Source organism: Hypanus sabinus, chromosome 7 (genome assembly GCF_030144855.1).
Source record: "Hypanus sabinus isolate sHypSab1 chromosome 7, sHypSab1.hap1, whole genome shotgun sequence".
Taxonomy (NCBI): Eukaryota; Metazoa; Chordata; class Chondrichthyes; order Myliobatiformes; family Dasyatidae; genus Hypanus; species Hypanus sabinus.
The window spans coordinates 11902441-11922751 of NC_082712.1; the positions used below are offsets into that span (position 1 = coordinate 11902441).

At 47.6% G+C, this 20311-nt stretch overlaps 1 protein-coding gene across 2 annotated transcripts in view; it reads right to left on the reverse strand.

The window, feature by feature from the left end:
• LOC132396281 (sialic acid-binding Ig-like lectin 10) overlaps positions 1-13964 on the reverse strand; it is a 31671-nt gene extending 17707 nt beyond the window's left edge. The window contains exons 1-2 of one of the 2 annotated variants that reach the window (XM_059973805.1): positions 13860-13964; positions 3919-4302 (exon numbers count right to left, since the gene is read on the reverse strand). In XM_059973805.1, the coding sequence (XP_059829788.1) occupies positions 3919-4302; positions 13860-13920 (445 nt within the window). In that variant the 5' untranslated portion in view covers positions 13921-13964. Of the gene's footprint in view, positions 1-3918; positions 4303-13527; positions 13647-13859 lie in introns of those variants that run through there. The other variant, XM_059973804.1, reaches the window with a different exon arrangement.
• Positions 13965-20311: the final 6347 nt, after the last annotated feature.

Consider the following 20311-nt stretch of genomic DNA (forward strand, 5'->3'; position numbering starts at 1 on the left):
TCTACTGTACCTAACCCAGCTCCTTGAACTTCCATCGGGCTAATTGCACCCTGAATTTTGATGACCTTCTCAAGATCACCCAAACCTTCTACACATTTAACCCCATGCTCCTTCTGACCAACCCTCTTGATCTGGATCCCTGCCCCCTGCACATCTAGTTTAAACCTCCCCCCCCCCCAGCAGCACTGGCAAACACTCCTGCAAGAATGTTAGTACCCCTCCGGTTCAGATGTAGACCGTCCCTTCGAAACAGATCCCAATGTCCCTGGAACAAAGACCAATTATCCAAAAACCTGAACCCTTCCTTCCTGCACCATGCTCTCAGCCTCGTATTAATGTGCATAATCATTCTATTCTTCGCCTCACTCGCACGTGGCACAGGTAGCAATCCCGAGATTGTCACCCTGGAGGTCCTGCCTTTCAGCTTCACTCCTAACTCCCTGAACTCTCTAAGCAGGACCCCCTCACTCACCTTACCTATATCGTTGGTCCCTACATGGACCACTACATCTGGGTTCATGCCCTCGTTCTCAAGAATAGCCTGCACCCGATCTGAGATGTCCCGGACCCTGGCACCAGGGAGGCAACATACCATCCGAGACTCCAGATCTGCCCCACAAAATCTCCTATCTGTCCCCCTAACTATAGAATCCCCTAAAACTATCGCTCTCTTCTCTTCCCTCCTCCCCTTTCTAGTTGAGGGTTCAACCTCTGTGCCAGAGGCAGGACCACTACAACTCATTCCTGGTAGGTCATCCCCATCAACAGTATCCAGTACGGTATACTTATTGTTAGTGGGAATGGCCGCATGGGTGCTCTGCTCTCTCTGCCTGCTCCCCCTGCCTCTCTGGACCGTCACCCATCTGCCTACTTCTTGGTTTTTTGGTGTGACTACCTCCTGATAACTCCTATCTATCTCTGCCTCTGCCTCCCGAATGATCCGTAGTTCATCCAGCTCCCGCTCCAACTCCCTAACTCGGGCTGATAGGAGCTGCAGCTGGACGCACCTCTTGCAGGTGTGGTCATCAGGGACAACTGTGTTGACCCTGACTTCCCACATACTGCATTCGGAGCACACCACTCCCCCATACCTGAACTGGATTAATAGAATAAGTCTAAAAAGCACCTAGCGACCTTACCTTCTTCCCCTCAGCGAACAATCACACAGGCTTACCGAAGTCCCCTTACGCCGAAGCCCACTTAGCCAAAGCCCAAGACTCTGCTTCCACAGACTCCGCTGCCCGCTCTGAAAAGATGTCCTGCCTTTTAAAGTGCGCGCTCGACGCACAACGCACATATTCCCACAATATGAGGGAAGTTGAAATCACCCATAACTACAACCCTGTATTTCCTGCACCATTCTGAAATCTGCCTGCTTATCTGCTCCTCATTGTCCCAAAGGCCATTTGGGGGCCTATAGACTACTCCCAGCACAGTGATTGATCCCTTCCTATTTCTGATTTCCACCCACACCGACTCAATGGACACTCCCTCTGCAGCGTCCTCCCCTCTATAGCCGTGATACTGTCCCTGACCAGTAATGCGACCCACCCCCCCCCCCCCCACTTTCTACCTGCCGTCCTGTTCCTTTTAAAACACCTAAACCCTGGTACCTGCATCAGCCAATCCTGCCCTTCCTCCAGCCAAGTTTCAGTAACGGCCACAACATCGTAGTTCCATGTACTGATCCATGCTCGAAGTTCATCCCCTTTATTCCTAATACTCCTAGTATTGAAATAGACACATCTCAACCCCTCTAACTGGCTACATTTATGTTTTGTCCCCTGCCTGTCCTTCCTCACCAACTCAGAACACATAGCATCATGCCCTTGTACTTCTACCCTAATCTCTGCACTCACATTCTGATTCCCACTCCCTGCCAAACTAGTTTAAACCCTCCCCAATAGCTCCAGCAAACCTGCCCGCCAGGATATTGGTCCCTTTCCAGTTCAGGTGCAGCCCATCCTTTTTGTACAGGTCAGACCTTCCCCAGAAGAGATCCCAATGATCCAGAAATCAGAACCCCTGCCCCCTGCACCAACTCTTCAGCCACGCATTCATCTGCCATAACTTCCTGTTCCTACCCTCTCTGTCTCGTGGCACAGGCAGCAGTCCCGAGATTACCACCCTTGACGTTCTGTATCTGTATACAGTCAGATGGCAATAAACTTGACCTTGATTGCCGCTTTTCTGATGCAACGCTCTGTGCCTGTGTTGCTACGGCAACTGGATTTTCACTGCACCTGTGCAGACACGTAGGCAGACGTGCAATGAAAATCGTCCCTGCAGCAGCAAGTAAGTTCAGTTCCACTCCGCTCATTACAGGAAGGATGAGGAAGCTTTCGAGAGGATGTAAAGGAGATCTACCAGGATGCTGCCTGGACCAGAGAGGATGTTTAATGAGGAAAGGTTGAGCGAGCTGGAGACTTTCTCTTGGGAGTGAAGAAAGATGAGAGGCGACTTGATAGAGGTGAACAAGATGATAAGAGGCATAATCGAGCAGACAGCCAGAGACTTTTCCTGGAAAGTATTGGGGGGATGTCAGAGGTCAGAGTTGACTTTTTAATGAGACACACAAGACACACAGGAGACACACGATGCCAGAGGCAAGGAGGACACTGGTGAGCTTTGTGTGCTCATGACGAGGGTGGGGTTTCTGCTCACAGTGTGGACAAAGGAACGCTATCGGTGTGTTTAACCCTCGACTGGGTTGATAGCGTTTCCATGGAAACATTCCCCTTTTCTGTGGTCACAAGTTGGTGACTGTAAGTTTCGGGAGCAGGAGGACGACGTGGAGGATCGGCATCTGCAACGGCATTTGGAAGACAAACCCACTCTCCATCTCTCTCTCCAACTCCACTCAAATCAAATTCCAGAACTGAACTGATTACTTACCATACCACCATAAGACTGTATCATATAATCTCCTGAGCTGGGAAGCTTGGGATCCTTATTTACTTATATATATACACACATATACTCTGTGTGGTGAACTACATATACCTGTCTGGACACACCCCTCTGCTGACTGCTCCTCTGGCTCCTCCCACAGACCCCTGTATAAAGGCGATTGGAGGCACTGCTCCTCCCTCAGTCTCCAGGATGTTGTGTGGTTGTCTCTTGCTGCTAATCGTGGTCTCTTGCAGCTAATAAAAGCCTATCGTTCGCCTCCTGTCTCCGAGAGTTATTAATGGTGCATCGCTCTGCTAACCTGTTTACCTTATTTTGTTTTGTATTACTTTATTCCCGTAATTACTAATAAAATAGAGTTTATAATGAAAGTCTCAGACTCCAGGTGTATCTGTTTCTGCTGGTTCTTTTTAACCTGTTACGGGGTACGTAATACGGGTAAAACAATATTGTTATGGAAACAGCAATGGAGAATCCTTCGACATCTGAGTGTGACGGTATTCCTGAGTCCCACTCGGGAATTGTATGACTGACAGCAGTGAAAACCGAGAGGAAGCTACTGACACGATGAAGGAAGCCCTGAATGCTGTCAGAGATGGAGGCCCTTCATTGCTGACTGAAATGGCAGCAGCGTCACGGACCGGGGAGAGAGGGGGAGGGAGAGAGGGAGACAAAAAGAGTAAGTGTGTGTGCGTGAGAGAGAGGGAGGTAGAGAGACACGGAGACTCTCAGACAGGTACATGGATGTTATAGAAGTGGAGGGCTATGTGGGAGGCAAGGGTTAGATTGATCTTGGAGCAGGTTTAAGGGTCAGCACAACATTGTGGGCTAAAGGGTCTGTATGGTGCTGTTGTTCTATGTGCTAGTGCACATGACAATCACATCTATTTGACATGATTATCCTGCAAAATGTACTTGCAAATTATGAATAAAATAAGTTTTCAGGGAGATAAAATGTGAAATGATTAGTGTAGATTTACAACTCAATGCTTAAACATCGATCCTCACCTCCCACAGACAGATTTGTTAGAAGCACCGTTCGAAACTTGCCAACATTGAGCTCCACCCGGCACCAATACCGACCACCGTCACTCCGGTTCAGTCGCTCCACCATTATCGAGGCATCTCTCCGACTGAGGTTCCCCACGAATCCGAACCGCCCTCCTCCAGCCTCCTGTGTCGTTGTATCGCACCAGGAGCGGCCAGAACCGGGATATGTGCAGTTAAACACCAGTTTTTTAGCACCTGGTTCCCCTCTGTACCAGATCACGGAGCCGTTCAGTGCGACACCAGGAGGTGGGTGGGTGAAAGTACACGGTAACACAGCGGGAGCCCCTTCCTCCGCAGAGACCACATCAGCGCCGGACATTGACCAACCATATATCGAATCGTCTGCAGAGAGAGAGATAGTGAGAGTGTATGTGAGTGAGTGAGTGAGTGAGTGAGTGAGTGAATGAGAGAGAGAGAGAGAGAGAGTGTGTGTGAGAGAGAGAGGGAGTAATTGAGAGACAGTGGATGAGAGAGAGAGGGAGTAATTGAGAGACAGTGGATGAAAGAGAGAGGGAGTGAGTGAGAGAGGGAGAGAGAGTGTGTGCATGTAAGTGAGGGAGATAGAGAGATTTGAACAACAAACAATCTGCTGAAGGAATTCAGCTGGTGTAGCTGCATCTGTGGGTGTGAAAGGATGTTAAAGATGTTGGTTTGCATCGGGACTGATAGAGGAGTTGAGAGGGGTGAGACAGGAGTCTGAGGCGATTGAGGATTGCGAAGGGGTGAGACAGAATACTGTGAGAGATGGACTGAGGAGGGTGAGATAAGAGTCTGAGGTGATTGAGGATTGAGGTGGGGTACAAGGTTAAGGGCAGGTTGTGCTGGGTAGGGAGGGGAAGGGGGATGGGAGATGTGGTAGGTGGTGAAAGATGGAGAAGAGGGAAGGAAAGGAGATTCAGATGGAGAGAGGTGATTGTAATCAGTTGTTTGAGGGAGGGCCACCAAGGACTCACTCTCCAGCCTGATACTCTGAGATGAGAATGGGACCCACTGGGGGAGATGCGTCTGGCAGGTGGAATCAGGTCAAGAGTGGGGAAGGTGGGGAATGTGGGTGAAAATCTGAGAAACAGACCTGGAGTTTCACTACAGTCACGAGTGGATCTTCAGATGTCAGTGGGCCTGACGACCATCAAACCAGGGGAGTGGGTTACAGACTGGGCCCTGACATGGGGGAGGGGAATCAGAATCAGCTTTAATATCACCGGCATCTGTCGTGAAATTTGTTGTTTTGCCACAGCTGTACAGTGCAAAGCATAAAATGAAAACTATTATTTACAATAAATATATATAAAAGTTCAATTCGATAAGCAGTGCAAAGGTTTTGCTGTTGTCCGGGTGAGCCAAGGCCACGTGAGAAGCCAGTGAGATTGCATCCACTGTGGACCTGTTGTGGTGACGGGCAAATTGCCATGGGCCCAGGCTCTTCCTGAGGCAGGAGTGGATTCCAGCCAAGACCAACCTCTCGAGACATTTCATGGCAGTAGATGTGAGTGCCACTGGGTGATGGTTGTTAAGGCAGCTCACCCTGCTCTGCCTGGGCACCGACCGGTCTGATGTCACCCTTTTGAAGCAGGTGGGGGCCTCTGACTGCAGCAGTGAGGGATTGAAGATATCCTTCATCTTTCCCAACAGTTGATCGACACAGGCTTTCAGCGATCTTCCAGATACACCAGCAGGGCCTGACAACTAAATGATCAGTAATGGATAGTCAGGACTGGGAACAGGCTGTGATCCATAGGAGGGTCCAGACTGGGGGGTTTATATGTGCAATAATGGATACTCAGGAGTGGGCTACACGCTGCGGTTGGTGCTGTAGAGACCGGAGTGGGGGTTACGTCAGAATCAGAATCAGATTTAATATAGAAACAATAGAATAGACAACGAGATTGCATCACTGGCATATGTCATGAAATTTGTTGTTTTGAGCAGCAGTTCAAGGCAATGTATAATAATAAAATCTATAAATTGCATATAAAATAAGGAAAAGAAATAAACAAGTTGGGCAAAAAGAGTGAAAAAAATACTGAGGAAGAGCTCATGGATTCATTGACCATTCAGAAATCTGATGGTGGAGGGGAAGAAGCTGTTCCTGAGTCGGTGAGTGTGTGTCTTCAGGCTCCTGTACTCTGGCAAATTTCTACAGATATACCTGCTGAGTGTTCTAACTGGCGGAGGGGAAGAAACTGATCCTGAATCGGTGAGTGTGTGTCTTCAAGCTCCTGTTCCTCCTCCCTGATGGTGGCAATGAGAAGAGGGCATGTCCTGGGTGCTGGGTCCGTAATGATGGATGCCGCCTTTTTGAGGCGTTGCATTTTGAAGGTGTCCTGGGTGCTGGGGACACCAGTGCTCACGATGGAGCTGACTGAGTTTGTAAGTTTCTGCTGGTCTTTCTGATCCTGAGCAGTGGCCCCACCAGACCAGACGGTGATGCAGCCAGTTAGAACGCTCCCCAGGTATCTCTGTAGAAATTTGCCAGTGTCCCTGGTGACAAACCAGTTCACCTCAGATTCTTATTGAAATATAGAGCGTTACAGGCTGGGGTCGAGTCAGGGTTTCGGGGGTTTGTCATTGTCGTCTGTTCCCTGGGGCCGATGGCTTTTACAATCCTGCCACTTCATTTTCAGGTGGGGAAGTGATTGGAGAATCGGGGGCACCAGTTACGGAGAGGAGAGCTCTTGGAATTAACTCGGAGTGACGGAACAGTTGCAGCATTCAGGAGGACATTCAGCCCATTGAGTTCATACTGGCCCTGTGTAATAACAACCCAGCCAGTCCCTCTCCCCTCACCATCAGATTCTGGCATCTTTCACCTTCCTTTCCAGTCCTGGTGAAGGGCCCCAGGCCAAAATATTGACTGTTATTCCCCTCCATAGAAGCTGCCTGAGCTGCTGAGATCCTCCAGCATTTTGTGTGTTACTCACGTTGTGGTAGATCGTGATGTCAGAAGTTCATTTTTATTACCTGATAATGGGAAACAGAATGGCTCCGTGAACCTCAGGCACCTGGTGAGCCAGGGAGGGAACAACCGGGATTTCTCAGTAGCAGATGATCATAGATTTACTGTATTTAACACGAGAACATAGAACACAGAGCAGTAGAGCACAGTCACAGGCCCTACGGCCCACAATGTTGTGCTAAACCAATTAAATTAGTGACCAACTAAACTAAACCCTCTGCCTGCACAACATCCGTTTCAATATCCAAAGTCTGTTCATGTGCTGATCTAAATGTCTCTTAAAAGCGCCTCATGTATCTGCCTGTAACACCTCCCCAGGCAGAGCATTCCAGTCACCCGGCACTGTCTGTGTGAAACATTTACCCCTCAGATCCCCTCTAAACCCCTTTCACCTTCAACGCAGGCCTTTGGTATTAGACATTTCAACCCTGGGAGGAAGATACTCTCTGTCTGCTCTCTCTGTGCCTCTCATAATCTTACAAACTCTATCAAATCTCCCCTCAGACTCTGTCGCTCCAGAGAAAACAACCCAAGTTTATCGAACTTCTCATTACAGTAAACGCCCTCTAAACCAGGCATCATCCTGGTGAACCTCATCTGTACCCTCTCCAAAGCCTCAACATGCCTCCTACAGTGGGTGACCAGAACTGTACACAATACTCCAGATGTGGCCTAGCTAGAGTTTTATAAAGTTGTAACATAACTTATTGACTTTTGCCTGGGTGGAGGAGGGGAAAGGACACCGAGAATAAGAATCAAGAGGTTATGGTCATTGAGGGGGATCTCATTGCAACCTATTGAATATTGATAGGCCAAGATGGAGTGGATATGGAGAGGATTGTTCCTGTAGTCGGTTTGAATATTGATAGGCCAAGAGAGAGTGGATGTGGAGGAGATTGTTCTTATAGCCGGTTCGAATATTGATAGACCGAGTTAGAGTGGATGTGAAGAGCATCTTTCCTATAGTCATTTGGTGGAAGAACATCTGAGATTCCATCGGCGGGGGGGGGGGGGCCTCCATCCTGACAGCATCAGCATCGATTTCTCCAAGTTCCAGTAATTACTCCTCCCTTCTCTCTTCTCTCTGATATCATTCCCATTCTGGTTACTCTCTTGTCACTCCTCTTCTCCTCACCTGCCTATCACCTCCGTTCCCCTCCTTCTATCTCACCTGGTCTCACCTCTCACCACCATCTTGTACTCCTCCCACTCCCCTCACCTTTGTATATTGTCTTAGAACACAGAACATAGAAATTTACAGAGCATTACAGGCTCTTCATACCACAATGTTGTACCGACCATTGAAACCTACTCTAGACAATGCCTGGAATTTCCCTAGTGCATAGTCCTCTATTATTCTAAGCTCCATGTACCTACCTAAGAGGCTCTTAAAAGACCCTGTTGTACACTTTCATCACCGCCACCAACAGTGCATTCCTCGCACTCACCACTCTCTGTGTGAAAAACTTACTCCTGACATCACCTCGGTACCTATTTCCAAGCACCTTCAAACTATATCCCCTTGTTTTAGCCATTTCAGCCCTGGGCAAAAGCCTCTGGGTATCTACAAGTTCAAAGCCCCTCGTCATCTTATACACCTCTATCAGGTCACTTCTCATCCTCGGTCACTCCAAGGAGAAAAGGCCAAGTTCACTCAACGTATTCTCATAAGGTACACCCTCCAATCCAGGCACCATCCTGGTAAATCTCCTCTGCCCACTCTCTATACTATCCACATTCTTCCTGTAGTGAAGTGACCAGAACTAAGCACAGTACTCCAAGTAGGGTCTGACCAGGGTCTTATAACGCTGTAACATTACCTCATGGCTCTTGAACTCAATCCCACATCTGATAAATGCCAACACACCATATACCTTCTTAACAACACTATCAACCTGCACAGCAGCTTTGAGTGTCCAATGAACTCGGACCCAATGATCTCTTTGATCCTCCACACTGCCAAGAATTACCATTAATAGTATATTCTGCCATCATATTTGACCTACCAAAATGAACCACTTCCCACTTATCCAGGTTGAAGTCTTTATGCCTCTTCTCAGCCCAGTTCTGCATCCTATCAATTTCCCACTGTAGCCTCTGAAAGCACTTCACACTATCCACAACACCTCCAACCTTTGTGTCATCAGCAAACTTTCTAACCCATCCTTCTACTTCTTCATACAGGTCACTTAAAAATTACAACGAGGACGGGAGCCAGTACAGATCCTGGCGGAACTCCACAGTCCACCGACCTCCATGCAGAACATGGACCATCTACGTCACCCTTTGCCTCCTGTGGTCAAGCCATTTCTGGATCCACAAATCAAGGAAAAAAACACCCAGTAGAGTTATTGCCCCTTTCTGTTTGTGACCTCCACCCACACTAACTCCGTAGACCATCCCTCCATGACTTCCTCCTTTTCTGCAGCCATGACACTATCCCTAATTAGCAATGTCATGCCCCCACCTCTTTTGCCTCCCTCTCTGTTCTTTTGGAAACATCCAAAGCCTGGCATACTCAGCAGCCATTCCTATTCCTGAGGCATCCAAGTCTCTGTAAGGGCCACAACGTCAATATATTGATCCAAACTCTAAGTTAATCGGCATTGTTTATGATACTCATTGCATGAAAATAGACACATCTCAAACCAAAAGACTGAGTGCATCTTTGCTCTAACATCTGCCCATCCCTCCTCACAAACTCACTACTGTCTCTACTTGTGCTCCAACCTCCCCATCCTCTGCCGCTTCACTTCGGTTCCCAACCCCCTGCAATTCTAGTTGAAACCCTCCCCAAAAGCTTTAAGAAACTTCCCCACCAGGATATTGGTCCCCCTCAGATTCAAGTGCAACCCGTGCTCTTTGTACACGTCATGCCTGCCCCAGAACAGGTCCCAAAGATCCAAAAATCCTTCAGCCACACATCGATCCTCCATCTCATTCTATTCCTAAACTCACTGTCGTGTGGCACAGGCAGCAATCCCGAGATTACTATCTTTGAGGTCCTGCTTCCCAGCTCCCTTCCGATCTCCCTGTATTCTGTCTTTAGGACCTCCACCCTTTTTCTGTCTTTGTCGTTGGTACCAATATGTACCACGACCTCTGGCTGCTCACCCTCCCATTTCAGGATATTGTGGACTGCCCCCGTCCTTTCCAGCCCAAATCGATGACTGTATATTCCTCTCAGTAGTTGATGCCTGATCTGCTGAATTCCTCCAGCATTTCCTGTGTGTTACTCCACAGGGCACAGCTTCAGCTTAGAGGGACGTACCTTTAGAATGGAGATGAGGAGGGATGTCTTTAGCCAGAAGGGGTTGAATCTGTGGAATTTATTGCCACAGAAGTTTGTGGAGGCTGTCATTGGGTGTATTTAATGCAGAGGTTAATAGGTTTTTGACTTCTAAAGGCATCAAAGGTTACATGCAGAAGGCAGGAGAATGGAGTGAAGAGGGATAATAAATCCTTCTAAAATTTCGAGTTGCTACAGTAATAGTGGATAGTGTTACGCTGTTACAGAGCCAGCGACTTGGATGGAACTTGATGAAAGGTCTTGGCCCAAACCTCAACAGTTTATTCCCCTCCATAGATTCTGCCTGACCTGCTGTTTCTCCAGCATTTTATGTGGCTCTGGATTTCCAGCATCTGCCAAATCTTTTCTGTTTGTGCTTTTGCATGGAGCCAGCCTGAGGTCAATGGGCAGAATGGCCTTTTAAAAGGGCTACAACCAGCGCTCAATGCCATCAAGCAGTAAAACCTCTCGTTTCAATGCATTTCAGTGGAATCTGTGACAGTTTTGCAAACATCAATGTTTAGCTTCCCCAGATCTAACCGCACGCCTGGAGATCTTGCATCCTTTACAGACAGGGTAAATGCAAGCAGGCTTTTTCCACTGAGGATGGGTGGGACTACAAACAGAGGTCACGGGTAGAGGGTGAAAGGTGAAAATTTTAAGAGGAACTCAGAGGGTGGTGAGACTGGAATGAGCTGACAGTATAAGTGGTGCATAGAGCTCAATTTCAACATTTAAGAGAAGTTTGGACAGGTACACTGAAAGAATATGGAGGGTTATGGTCCCGGTGCAGGTCTATGGGAGTTGGCAGATTAAATGGTTTCAGCATGGCCCAAATGGGCCAAAGGGCCTGTTTCAGTGCTGTACTTCTCTATGACTCTATAAACAACAAGGCTTCATTGGGAGGTTGAGATGGGGATCCAACTATGACCATGTCGACCAAGACAGAGTTACTTACATTCCCAGAGCAGAACTGACTAATATGAGAGGGTCTAATATTAAGTTGACTGGCAGAAAGTATAGGGAATAAGTTTTTGACAGAGTGTGGTGGGTGTGTGGAACATCCAGGTGGTAGTAGAGGCTGAGACATTATGGACACTTAGATAGACACATTGATAAAAGAGAAATGGAGGGTTACGTGGGAGGGAAGGGTTAGATTGATCTTGGAGCAGGATAAAAGATTGGAGCAACATTGAGAGCTGAAGGGTCTGTACTGTGCTGGACTGTCCAGTGTTCTCTGCATCCTTTTGGTATTCAATAGATGGCCACAAGTGTGAAGCAGAACAAAACCATTGTTACTCTGGATCCAATGCAGCACAAAAATATAATAAAGTAAAGAGCACAATAATAATAACACAATAAATATAAACACTGTACATATGATAGTTTCTATACATAGGTTGATATATAGATTGACAGATAGACTTTATGTCCATAAAGTGACTCCAGCCTCAGGAGTGTCTGTACTTCAGGTGACTGACAGGAAATGATAAAGTTGTCATTCATATGGAACTTTATGTATATACAATCAATCCACGTATATAAGCTGTCTAATGTACTAATACTTACTGTGTTCTTTAGTATTATAAATTATTATGTTATTCTTCTTCAACGTCAATATAACATCCCAACTCTGTACTCAATATGTCTTCACCAACATCTTGTACAACTACAACATCACACAACCCAGGACAACAGTAACCACATGAGCACCCAGTCAGTACTCCCTCCTTCCACCGCCAGCGCACAGTGGCCGCGGTGTGCGCCGTCTACAACACGCAACGCAGTTACTCGCCCTGCTATTCCAGCAGCCTCCACCTCTCCACATCAGGGTATCGGGTGGATGTGAACACCACCACCCGCTGGCTCCCCTCCCAAGTATATTCATTTACTGAGACTCAATGCAGAATAGGCCCCCTCCGGCCTTTTGAGCCGTGATGCCTAACAACCCGAGCCTAATCACGGGACAATTCACAAAGACCAGTTAACCCACCAACCAGTAGATTGTGGGAGAAAACCAGAGCACCTGGAGGAAACCCATGAGGTCACAGGGAGTTCAGCGTTCAATGCATATATAGATTATATAACTTTGAGATTTGTCTCCTGACAGGCAGCCACAGAACAAAGAAACCCAAAAGAACCCGTCATTGCTACAGTCCTGATAGATAAGTTACAGAACCTGGGCCTCAGTACTTCCCTCTTCAACTGGATCCTCGAATTCCTAACCGGAATGTCACAATCTGTGCAGATTGCTAATAACATCTCCATCTCACTGACAATCAACTGGTGCGCCTCAAGGATTTGTGCTTCGCCACTGCTCAAGTCTCTCTACACCCATGTCTGTGTGGCTCAATCACCATCTATAAATTTGCTGACAATACAATCATTGTTGGTAGAATCTCGGGTAGTGATGAGAGGGCGTACAGGAGTGAGATATGCCGATTAGTGGAGTGGTGTCGCAGCAACGAACTTGCACTCAACGTCAGTAAGACCAAAGAGCTGACCGTGGACTTCAGAAGGGTAAGACGAGGGAACACAAACCAATCCTCATCAAGGGATCAGAAGTGGAGAGAGTGAGCAGTTTCAAATTCCAGTGTGTTTCAAAACATCGGAGGACCGAACCTGGTCCCAACATGTCGATGTGATTACAAAGAAGGTACGACAGCGGTTATATTTCACCAGGAGTTTGAGGAGATTTGGTATGTCATGTAATAGTCTCTACAGATGTACGGTGGGGAGCATTCTGACTGGCTGCATCGCCGCCTGGGATGGGGGGTGGGGGGCTACAGCATAAGATGGAAGGAATCTGCAGAGAGTTGTAAAGTAACTGGGCGCCATCATGGGCTCGAGCCTCCGTAGTTTCCAACACATCTTCGAGGAGTGGTGCCTCAGAAAGGCAGCATCCATCATTAAGGACCCCCATCACCCAGGACATGCCCTGTTCTCGTTGCTACCACCAGGCAGGAGGTACAGGAGCCTGAAGACACACATTCAGTGATTCAGGAACAGCTTCTTCCCTCTGCCATCCGATTTCTGAATGAACAATGAACCCTGAATACTACCTCATTACTTTTTTATTTCTGTTTTGGTGCTATTATTTAACTACTTTATACACATATATACACTTACTGTGATTCAGTTTTTCTCTGTTATTAGGAATTGCATCGTACTGCCGCCACAAAGTCAACAAGTTTCACAACATATGTCGGTGATATTAAGCTTGATTCTGATTCTGAAGGCCGTCGAACAGCCAATGTGCAAAGGGGAAAGATCGTGAAAACAATAAAAATAAGCAAATAGCATTGAGAACTGAAGAACGTACAGACAGCGGCGAGAATTGAACCTGGGTCACAGGGAATGTAAAGCATCACGCTAACCACCACACTACAGCTTCGCTCCAAATTCATCACCACCCAGGCTTGGAATTGTGCCCGGCCTTTAACTGGGATCAAACTTGGACGTCTCTTCCCAATAGTACTGGGGTTCATCGTCACCAGAAGGCAGTCCAGCCTAGCACTCAGGGAAGGACAGGGTCCGAACGCCAACCCTCCACGGGCAGAACCAACGTCCAAATAGATCGCGCTGCGCCACAAAGTAAAACGAGCCTTTAGGAGAGAGACAACGGGGAGACAGGGGACAATGGAAAACACCTACTGTATCCCCGGACTGAGACGGACAACAGGACGGTGCAGAGACAAACCCGGAGAGAGAGCATTTCCAGCGCTTCAGTGTGGAGTCCTCTCACACTTCAGTTCTTTCTTCATTCTCTCGCTGAAATACAGAAGCTGCTCGATTTGCTGCTTCACTTCCTCAAAAAAACATTCTCAGCCACTGTCGAAGTTAGTAGCTGGCAGGAAGTCATTTCAAACACAGTGCACTTTCTCATGACGGTAGTTACAAACTCTTCGCATTTACTGGAAGCAAATTTTATGCGAGTACGATGCTGTGGGAAAGTCTTAGGCACTTACATATATATAGCTTGGTGCCAAAGACTTTTGCACAGTCCTGCAGTAATTTGCAAACACCAGATTCTGCAAGTCCAGAGCAACACACACAAAATGCTGGAGGCACTCAGCAGGTCGGGCAGGAGGGGAGTGAACAGTCGATGTTTCAGGCTGAGACCCTTTCATTTCGATCCTGAAGAAGGGACTCGGCTCGAAACGTTGACTCTGGGCTCTTGTCACTAGATGCTGCTTGATCTGCCGACATTAGGGTTAAGATGAGGGTTGAAGTGTCCAATACCAGAGGGCATTGAAGGTGAAAGGGGGGTAGGCTCAAGGGGGCCGTGAGGGGTAAGTTTTTTACTCAGAGGGTGATGGGTGCCTGGAATGCCCTCCCTGGTAGGGTGGTGAAGGCAAATACATTGGAGGCTTTTAAGAGACGTTTGGGTAGGTGCATGGGTGTGAGGAAGGTGGAGAGATGGTGGTGGGGGGGGGGGGTTGATTTACTTTTTAGTTGGTTCAGTGAACATTATGGGCCGAATGGCCTGTTCCTTCACTGTAGTCTTCAATGTTCTCTGTTCTGTGGCATTTGTGAGTGATGATAAACCTGATGCTGATAGGGGTCTCGATTGTGGACTGAGAGTGGGAAAGGGGACAGGGAGGGGGCAATCATGGCTGGGAAAAGGGGAAGGGAGCGGGAAACACCAGAGAGACATCGTGTAGTGATCGGTAAAACAGTTGTTTGGAATCAGATGATCTTGGCGTCTCAGGTCTGGGGGTGTCTGCACCCACACCATCCCCTGCCCCAGCACTCCTTCTCTGCCCCCGTCCCACACTTCATCCTCACCATTCCCAACAGCTTTTGCTTCCACCAGATTTACAAACTCTCTCTCCGCTCCACGTTGACAAATACAGAACTGCAGAAGTCTTTGGCACCCCAGCTATATATAGGTGTCTAAGACTTTTGCACGGAACTGTAGAATTTCCAGAGAATTCTGCAGGAGGCTGGATAGAAAGTCATAGAACAGGATAGCACGGGAAAAGACATTTTGGTCCACAAACTACTTAAACTCGTAATTGAATGCTTAACTAAACTAACTGCTTCTGCTACACCAAGTCTATATCCCAAACCACAATTCATGCATCAGTCCAAGAGTCTCTTAAACGCCTCTACAGAATCTGTCTCCCCCCCGCCCCCCCAACCCCGGCAGTGCGTTCTGCACACCCACCACTCTCTCTGTAAAGATACATTTGTCCCCACACCCCCTTTGAACTTACCCCCTCCCAGCTGAATCACACACCCTCTGGTATCAGACATTCTTCAGCCAGACAGTCGTGATTCTGTGAAATTCATTGCCACAGACGACTGTGGGAAGCCAAGTCACTGCGTATATTTGAAACGGAGTCTGATAGTTTCTTCATTAGGAAGTGTATCAAAGGTTACAGAGAGAGGGCAGGAACATGGGGTTGAGGGGGAAACTAAATCAGACATAATGGAATGGGGGAACAGACTCAATGGACCGAATGACCTAATTCTGCTCCTATATCTTCTGACCTTACAGTCCAATTCCTAGAGTGAACAGGGATAAGATACATGGATCTGGCAATTGAAATTAGTGGGTGAGGTCAATGGGAAAGAAACCATAAAGCAAAGGACTGGAGGGGGAGAACTGACCAGGAGGAAGAGGTCCTGCAGATAACTGGACACAGGCGGAGTTAGTGTCCAGGGTTTCACCGAAGGCAGTGTGACCATCATCACGGGGGCACAGGAGACTGCAGATGCTGGAAACAAAATGCACCGCAGGAACCCCGGATTCAACATTCAACATTCAAATTGTTTCATATCATTTCCAGTAGACAAGTGTAAAGGAGAATGAAATAACTGTCACACTGGGTTCAAAGCAACACGAAAAAACACTGAGATAAAGAACACAATAATACAAAAAATACACAAAATAAGTATAAACGCATAAGATAGTTTCTATACACAGATCGGTTGTGTGTCCATAAAGTGACACGAGGCATAGGAGTGTGTGTACATAAGGAGATGTCAGGAAATAATGAAGAGGTGGTGGTGGGGGTGTGGAGAGGGGAGGGGTTGATCAGACTTGCTGCTTGGGGAAAGTAACTGTTTTAGAGTCTGGTTTTCCCAGTGTGGTGCTGATGGGAGTGGGACAAACAGTCCATGAGCGAGGGGTGGGTGGGTGTGAGATCATTCATGGTGTTACCTGGTCTTTATTGGCACATTTCTGTGTATATATGAGTTTGATGCTGGGTAGGCTGCTGCCAGCAATGCGTAAGGCAGTTTTGACTACCCGTTGTAAAGGGTTACTGTTGTTATAGCTGAGAGTGGTAATACGGACAAGCTCCCACTACCTATTAAATGCTCCCAATGGCGTCTGCCTCAAATGGCCTCTGACAACGAACTCCAGCTCCTGCCCTTCACGTGTGGCTCAGCTACTAAACCCAGAGGAACCGTTTCTAATGACAGGTGAAGGGGCATATGTGGGTTACAGACACTTTAAAACCAGTTGCTTTGGGCAGATGGGGCTTGTCAGCCGTGGTTGGCAGCTCATCTAGGAGAGGGAAAACTCTGATCTCAAATCTCCACCCTGTGGTGAACTATGTGCCTGTCTGGACACGCCCCCTGCTGACTGCTCCTGTGGCTCCTCCCACAGGCCCCTGTATAAAGGCGATCTGCAGCCTGACACTCGGCCTCAGTCTCCAGGACATGGTATGATGGACACTCACTCCTGGTTCCTTCTTCCAGTCAATAAAAGCCGATATCTCGCCTTTCATCTCAGTGTGAGTTATTGATGGTGCATCACACCCTTTGTGACTGTACTCACTCATGAGGAAGGCTTCGGGAGTAAACCCCCAAGATGAAATTCTGGAGCTGGAGTCCATCAGGCAGATCTACATTAAGTTCAACACTGACTGGCAACTCCTCGATGCAACTGGTGCCAAACTGTACCAGTCTCTGCCATTCCTTTGGGTTCATCAGATGCTTGGAGAGGGGGAACAACACCCCTCTTAAATATACATAATGACTCAGCCTCCATAGCTGCCTACGGCAACAAACTCTACAGATTCACCACTCTCTGGCTAAAGAATTTCCTCCTCATCTCTGTTCTAAAAGGATGCCCCTCTATTCTGAGGCTGTGTCCTCTGGTCTTAGACTCTCCACCATAGGAAACATCCTCTCCACATCTACTCTACCGAGGCCTTTCACCATTCGATAGGTTTCAATGAGGTCACTCCTCATTCTAATGAAATCTGGTGAATACAGGCCCAGAGACATTAAACACTCTGAATGTGACAAGCCATTTAATCCTGGAATCATTTTCATGAACCTCCTTTGAACCCTCTCCAGTTTCAGCACATCCTTTCTTAGATCAGGGGCCCAAAACTGCTTCCGATATTCAGAGGAACAAACAGAAGATTCTGTGGATGTGAACAGGACACCCAGATGCTATGTTGCCTCCCAGATGCCAGAGTCAGGGGCATCACGGATTGCGTCCACAGCTTTATGTAGAGGGAGGGAGAGCAGCCAGACATTTTGATACATATTGGTACCAATGACATCGGAAAGAAAAGCAAAGAGAAAATTTAGACAGCTCGGTAGAAAGCTGAGAAGCGGGACCTCCAGGGTAGTAATCTCTGGATTGCTGCCTGTGCCACGCGGCAGTGATGGTAGAAACAGGATGATTTGGTAGATCAATGTGTGGCTGAGAAGCTGGGGCAGGGGGCAGGGCTTTGGTTTTGGGTTATTGGGATCTCTTCTGGGGGAGGTATGACACTTCAAAAGTGACGGGTTTCACCTGAACTCAAGGGAAATCAATATTCTCACGGGCATGTTTGTTAGAGCTGTAGGGGAGAGTTTAAACTAATTTGGCAGGGGGATAGGAACTGGAGTTCAGGGACTCAGGATAGGATGGATGGTTGATGCAACATCAATAACTCTCGGAGACGGGAGGCAAAAGATAGGCTTTTATTAGCTGAAAACATGACCACGACATCTCGGAGACTGAGGGAGGAGCAGTGCCTCCAATATCCTTTATACAAGGGTCTGTGGGAGGAGCCACAGGAGCAGTCAGCAGAGGGGCGTGTCCAGACAGGTATAACATAGTTTACCACAATGGTAAAAAAGCAAAGATTGCATGCAGTCAGACTGTCAGGAAGGGCAGGCAGCCATCAGGGTGAGTGTCAGTGCATTAGGGGTGCAGAATCAAAAAGGGTAGCAAATACAATAGGCAGCCGTCAATCCCAGGGGATGATGGGTTTGTGCCTCTGGTGGACTGTGTCTTCTCCGGGGTGTAAGCCTGGGTGGGAAGATTTGAAGAATCAGCTGTTTCCCATGCAGCGGGTTCCCCATCTCCACGTCACTGATGGAGTCCAAGGGAAGGGCAAACACCGATACAGCCTGGCACCAGTGTCATCCCTGGGGTTGCCAGAGTGAAGTTGTAAACAACATCAAACTGCTTTAAGGACCCTGGCTACGGATTTCTTCCTCAGGGTTTACTCCCGAAGCCTTTCCCATAGATGGGTACGGCCACAAGTAATGAAGGCCTAAAATCAGAGTTTTCCTTGTCCTCGGCAGGCTGCCGTCCAAGGCTGATGAGCCCCACCTGTCTGAAAAGCAAATACAGTACTCAAAGTGTTATATCACAATGTACTGAGAATAAGAAATGAGGTGGATGATCTTGTTGCACAATTACAGATTGTCAGGTATGATGTTGTGTCCATCACTGAATCATGACTGAATGATGATTGCAGTTGGAAGCTGAATGTCCAAAGTTACATGTTGTGTCAGAGGGATATGAAGGTAGGCAGAGGGGGTGGTGTGACTCTACTGGTAAAGAATGGCATCAAATCAGTAGAAAGATTAGGGAACTGGAGCTGGAGCTGAATGAACTTCGGATCATTTGGGAGGCAGAGGCAGAAGTAAACAGGAGTTACAGGGAGATCGTCACTCCTCCGAGTCAGGAGACAGGAAGCTGGGTAACTGTCAGGAGAGGGAAGGTTAGACAGAATGAGTAGAGCACCCCTGTGGCTGTTCCCCTCAATAATAAGTGTACCATTTTGGATACAAATGGTGGAGATGACCGACCAGGGACAAGTTGCAGTGGTTGCATCTCTGGCACCGAGACTGGACCCTCAGCTCAGAAGGCAAGGAGAGAAAAGAGGAGAGCTGCAGTGATAGGGGATATGATAATTAGGGGGACAGATAAGAGGTTCTGTGGGAGAGATTGAGAATCCTGGATGGTCTGTTGCCTCCCGAGTGCCATGGTCCGCGATATCTCGGAATGAGTTCTCAGTATTCTCAAGAGGGAGGGTGAGCAGCTGGATGTTGTGGTCCATGTAGGGACCAATGATGTGGATAGGAAGAGTGAGGAAGTCCTGAAAGGTGACTTTAGGGTGTGACTGGGTCCTGAATTGACCCTATGAACTATGCTCTTAAAAAGAAAGAGATAGAGAGAGGTGTCCAACACAGAGACCTTGTTATTAAGAGAGAGAGAAGTGAAGAGTGCTCGGAAGATTGATGTTATGGTTTCTCGGCAGTTTGTTTTCATTTCCACAAGGACAGTGGCTGCTTGTACGTTCTGACAGAGAGAGAAGGGCAGAGCAGTTTGATGGACAGCTGGTGTTCAGCATGCTGAAATAAATACCAGGTCAGCTGCTGGTGTCGGACACACACGGTTTTGGACACTGGATGAGCTTGTTGTGCCTACAGGAAGGTGGGTTTCTGGAGGGTCAATTCGGGGAAATTGATCAGTGACTCTCGCAGTGCAGAAAAGCTGTGATAAAAATATAATATAATATAAATATAATATAAAATATATAATCATTGTTAACCCGTTTGATATATCTGCATTTATATCTCTGTATTGTGTAGTTACTAATAAATAGCATTGGTTTGTAGCAGTACCAGACTCCACAGTGTTTCCTATTTCTGCTGGTTCTTTAACCCATCACGGGCTACGTGACAAGGGAGTTAGGCACCAAGTTAAAGGACAGGACCTCCAGGATAGCAATCTCAGGATTCCTACCAGTGCCACGTGCAGGCGGGTTTAGAAATAGTAAGATAGCACAGATCAACACGTGGCTGAAGACATGGTGCAAGAGGGAGGGCTTCAGATTTATAGATATTGGGAAGTCTTCCAG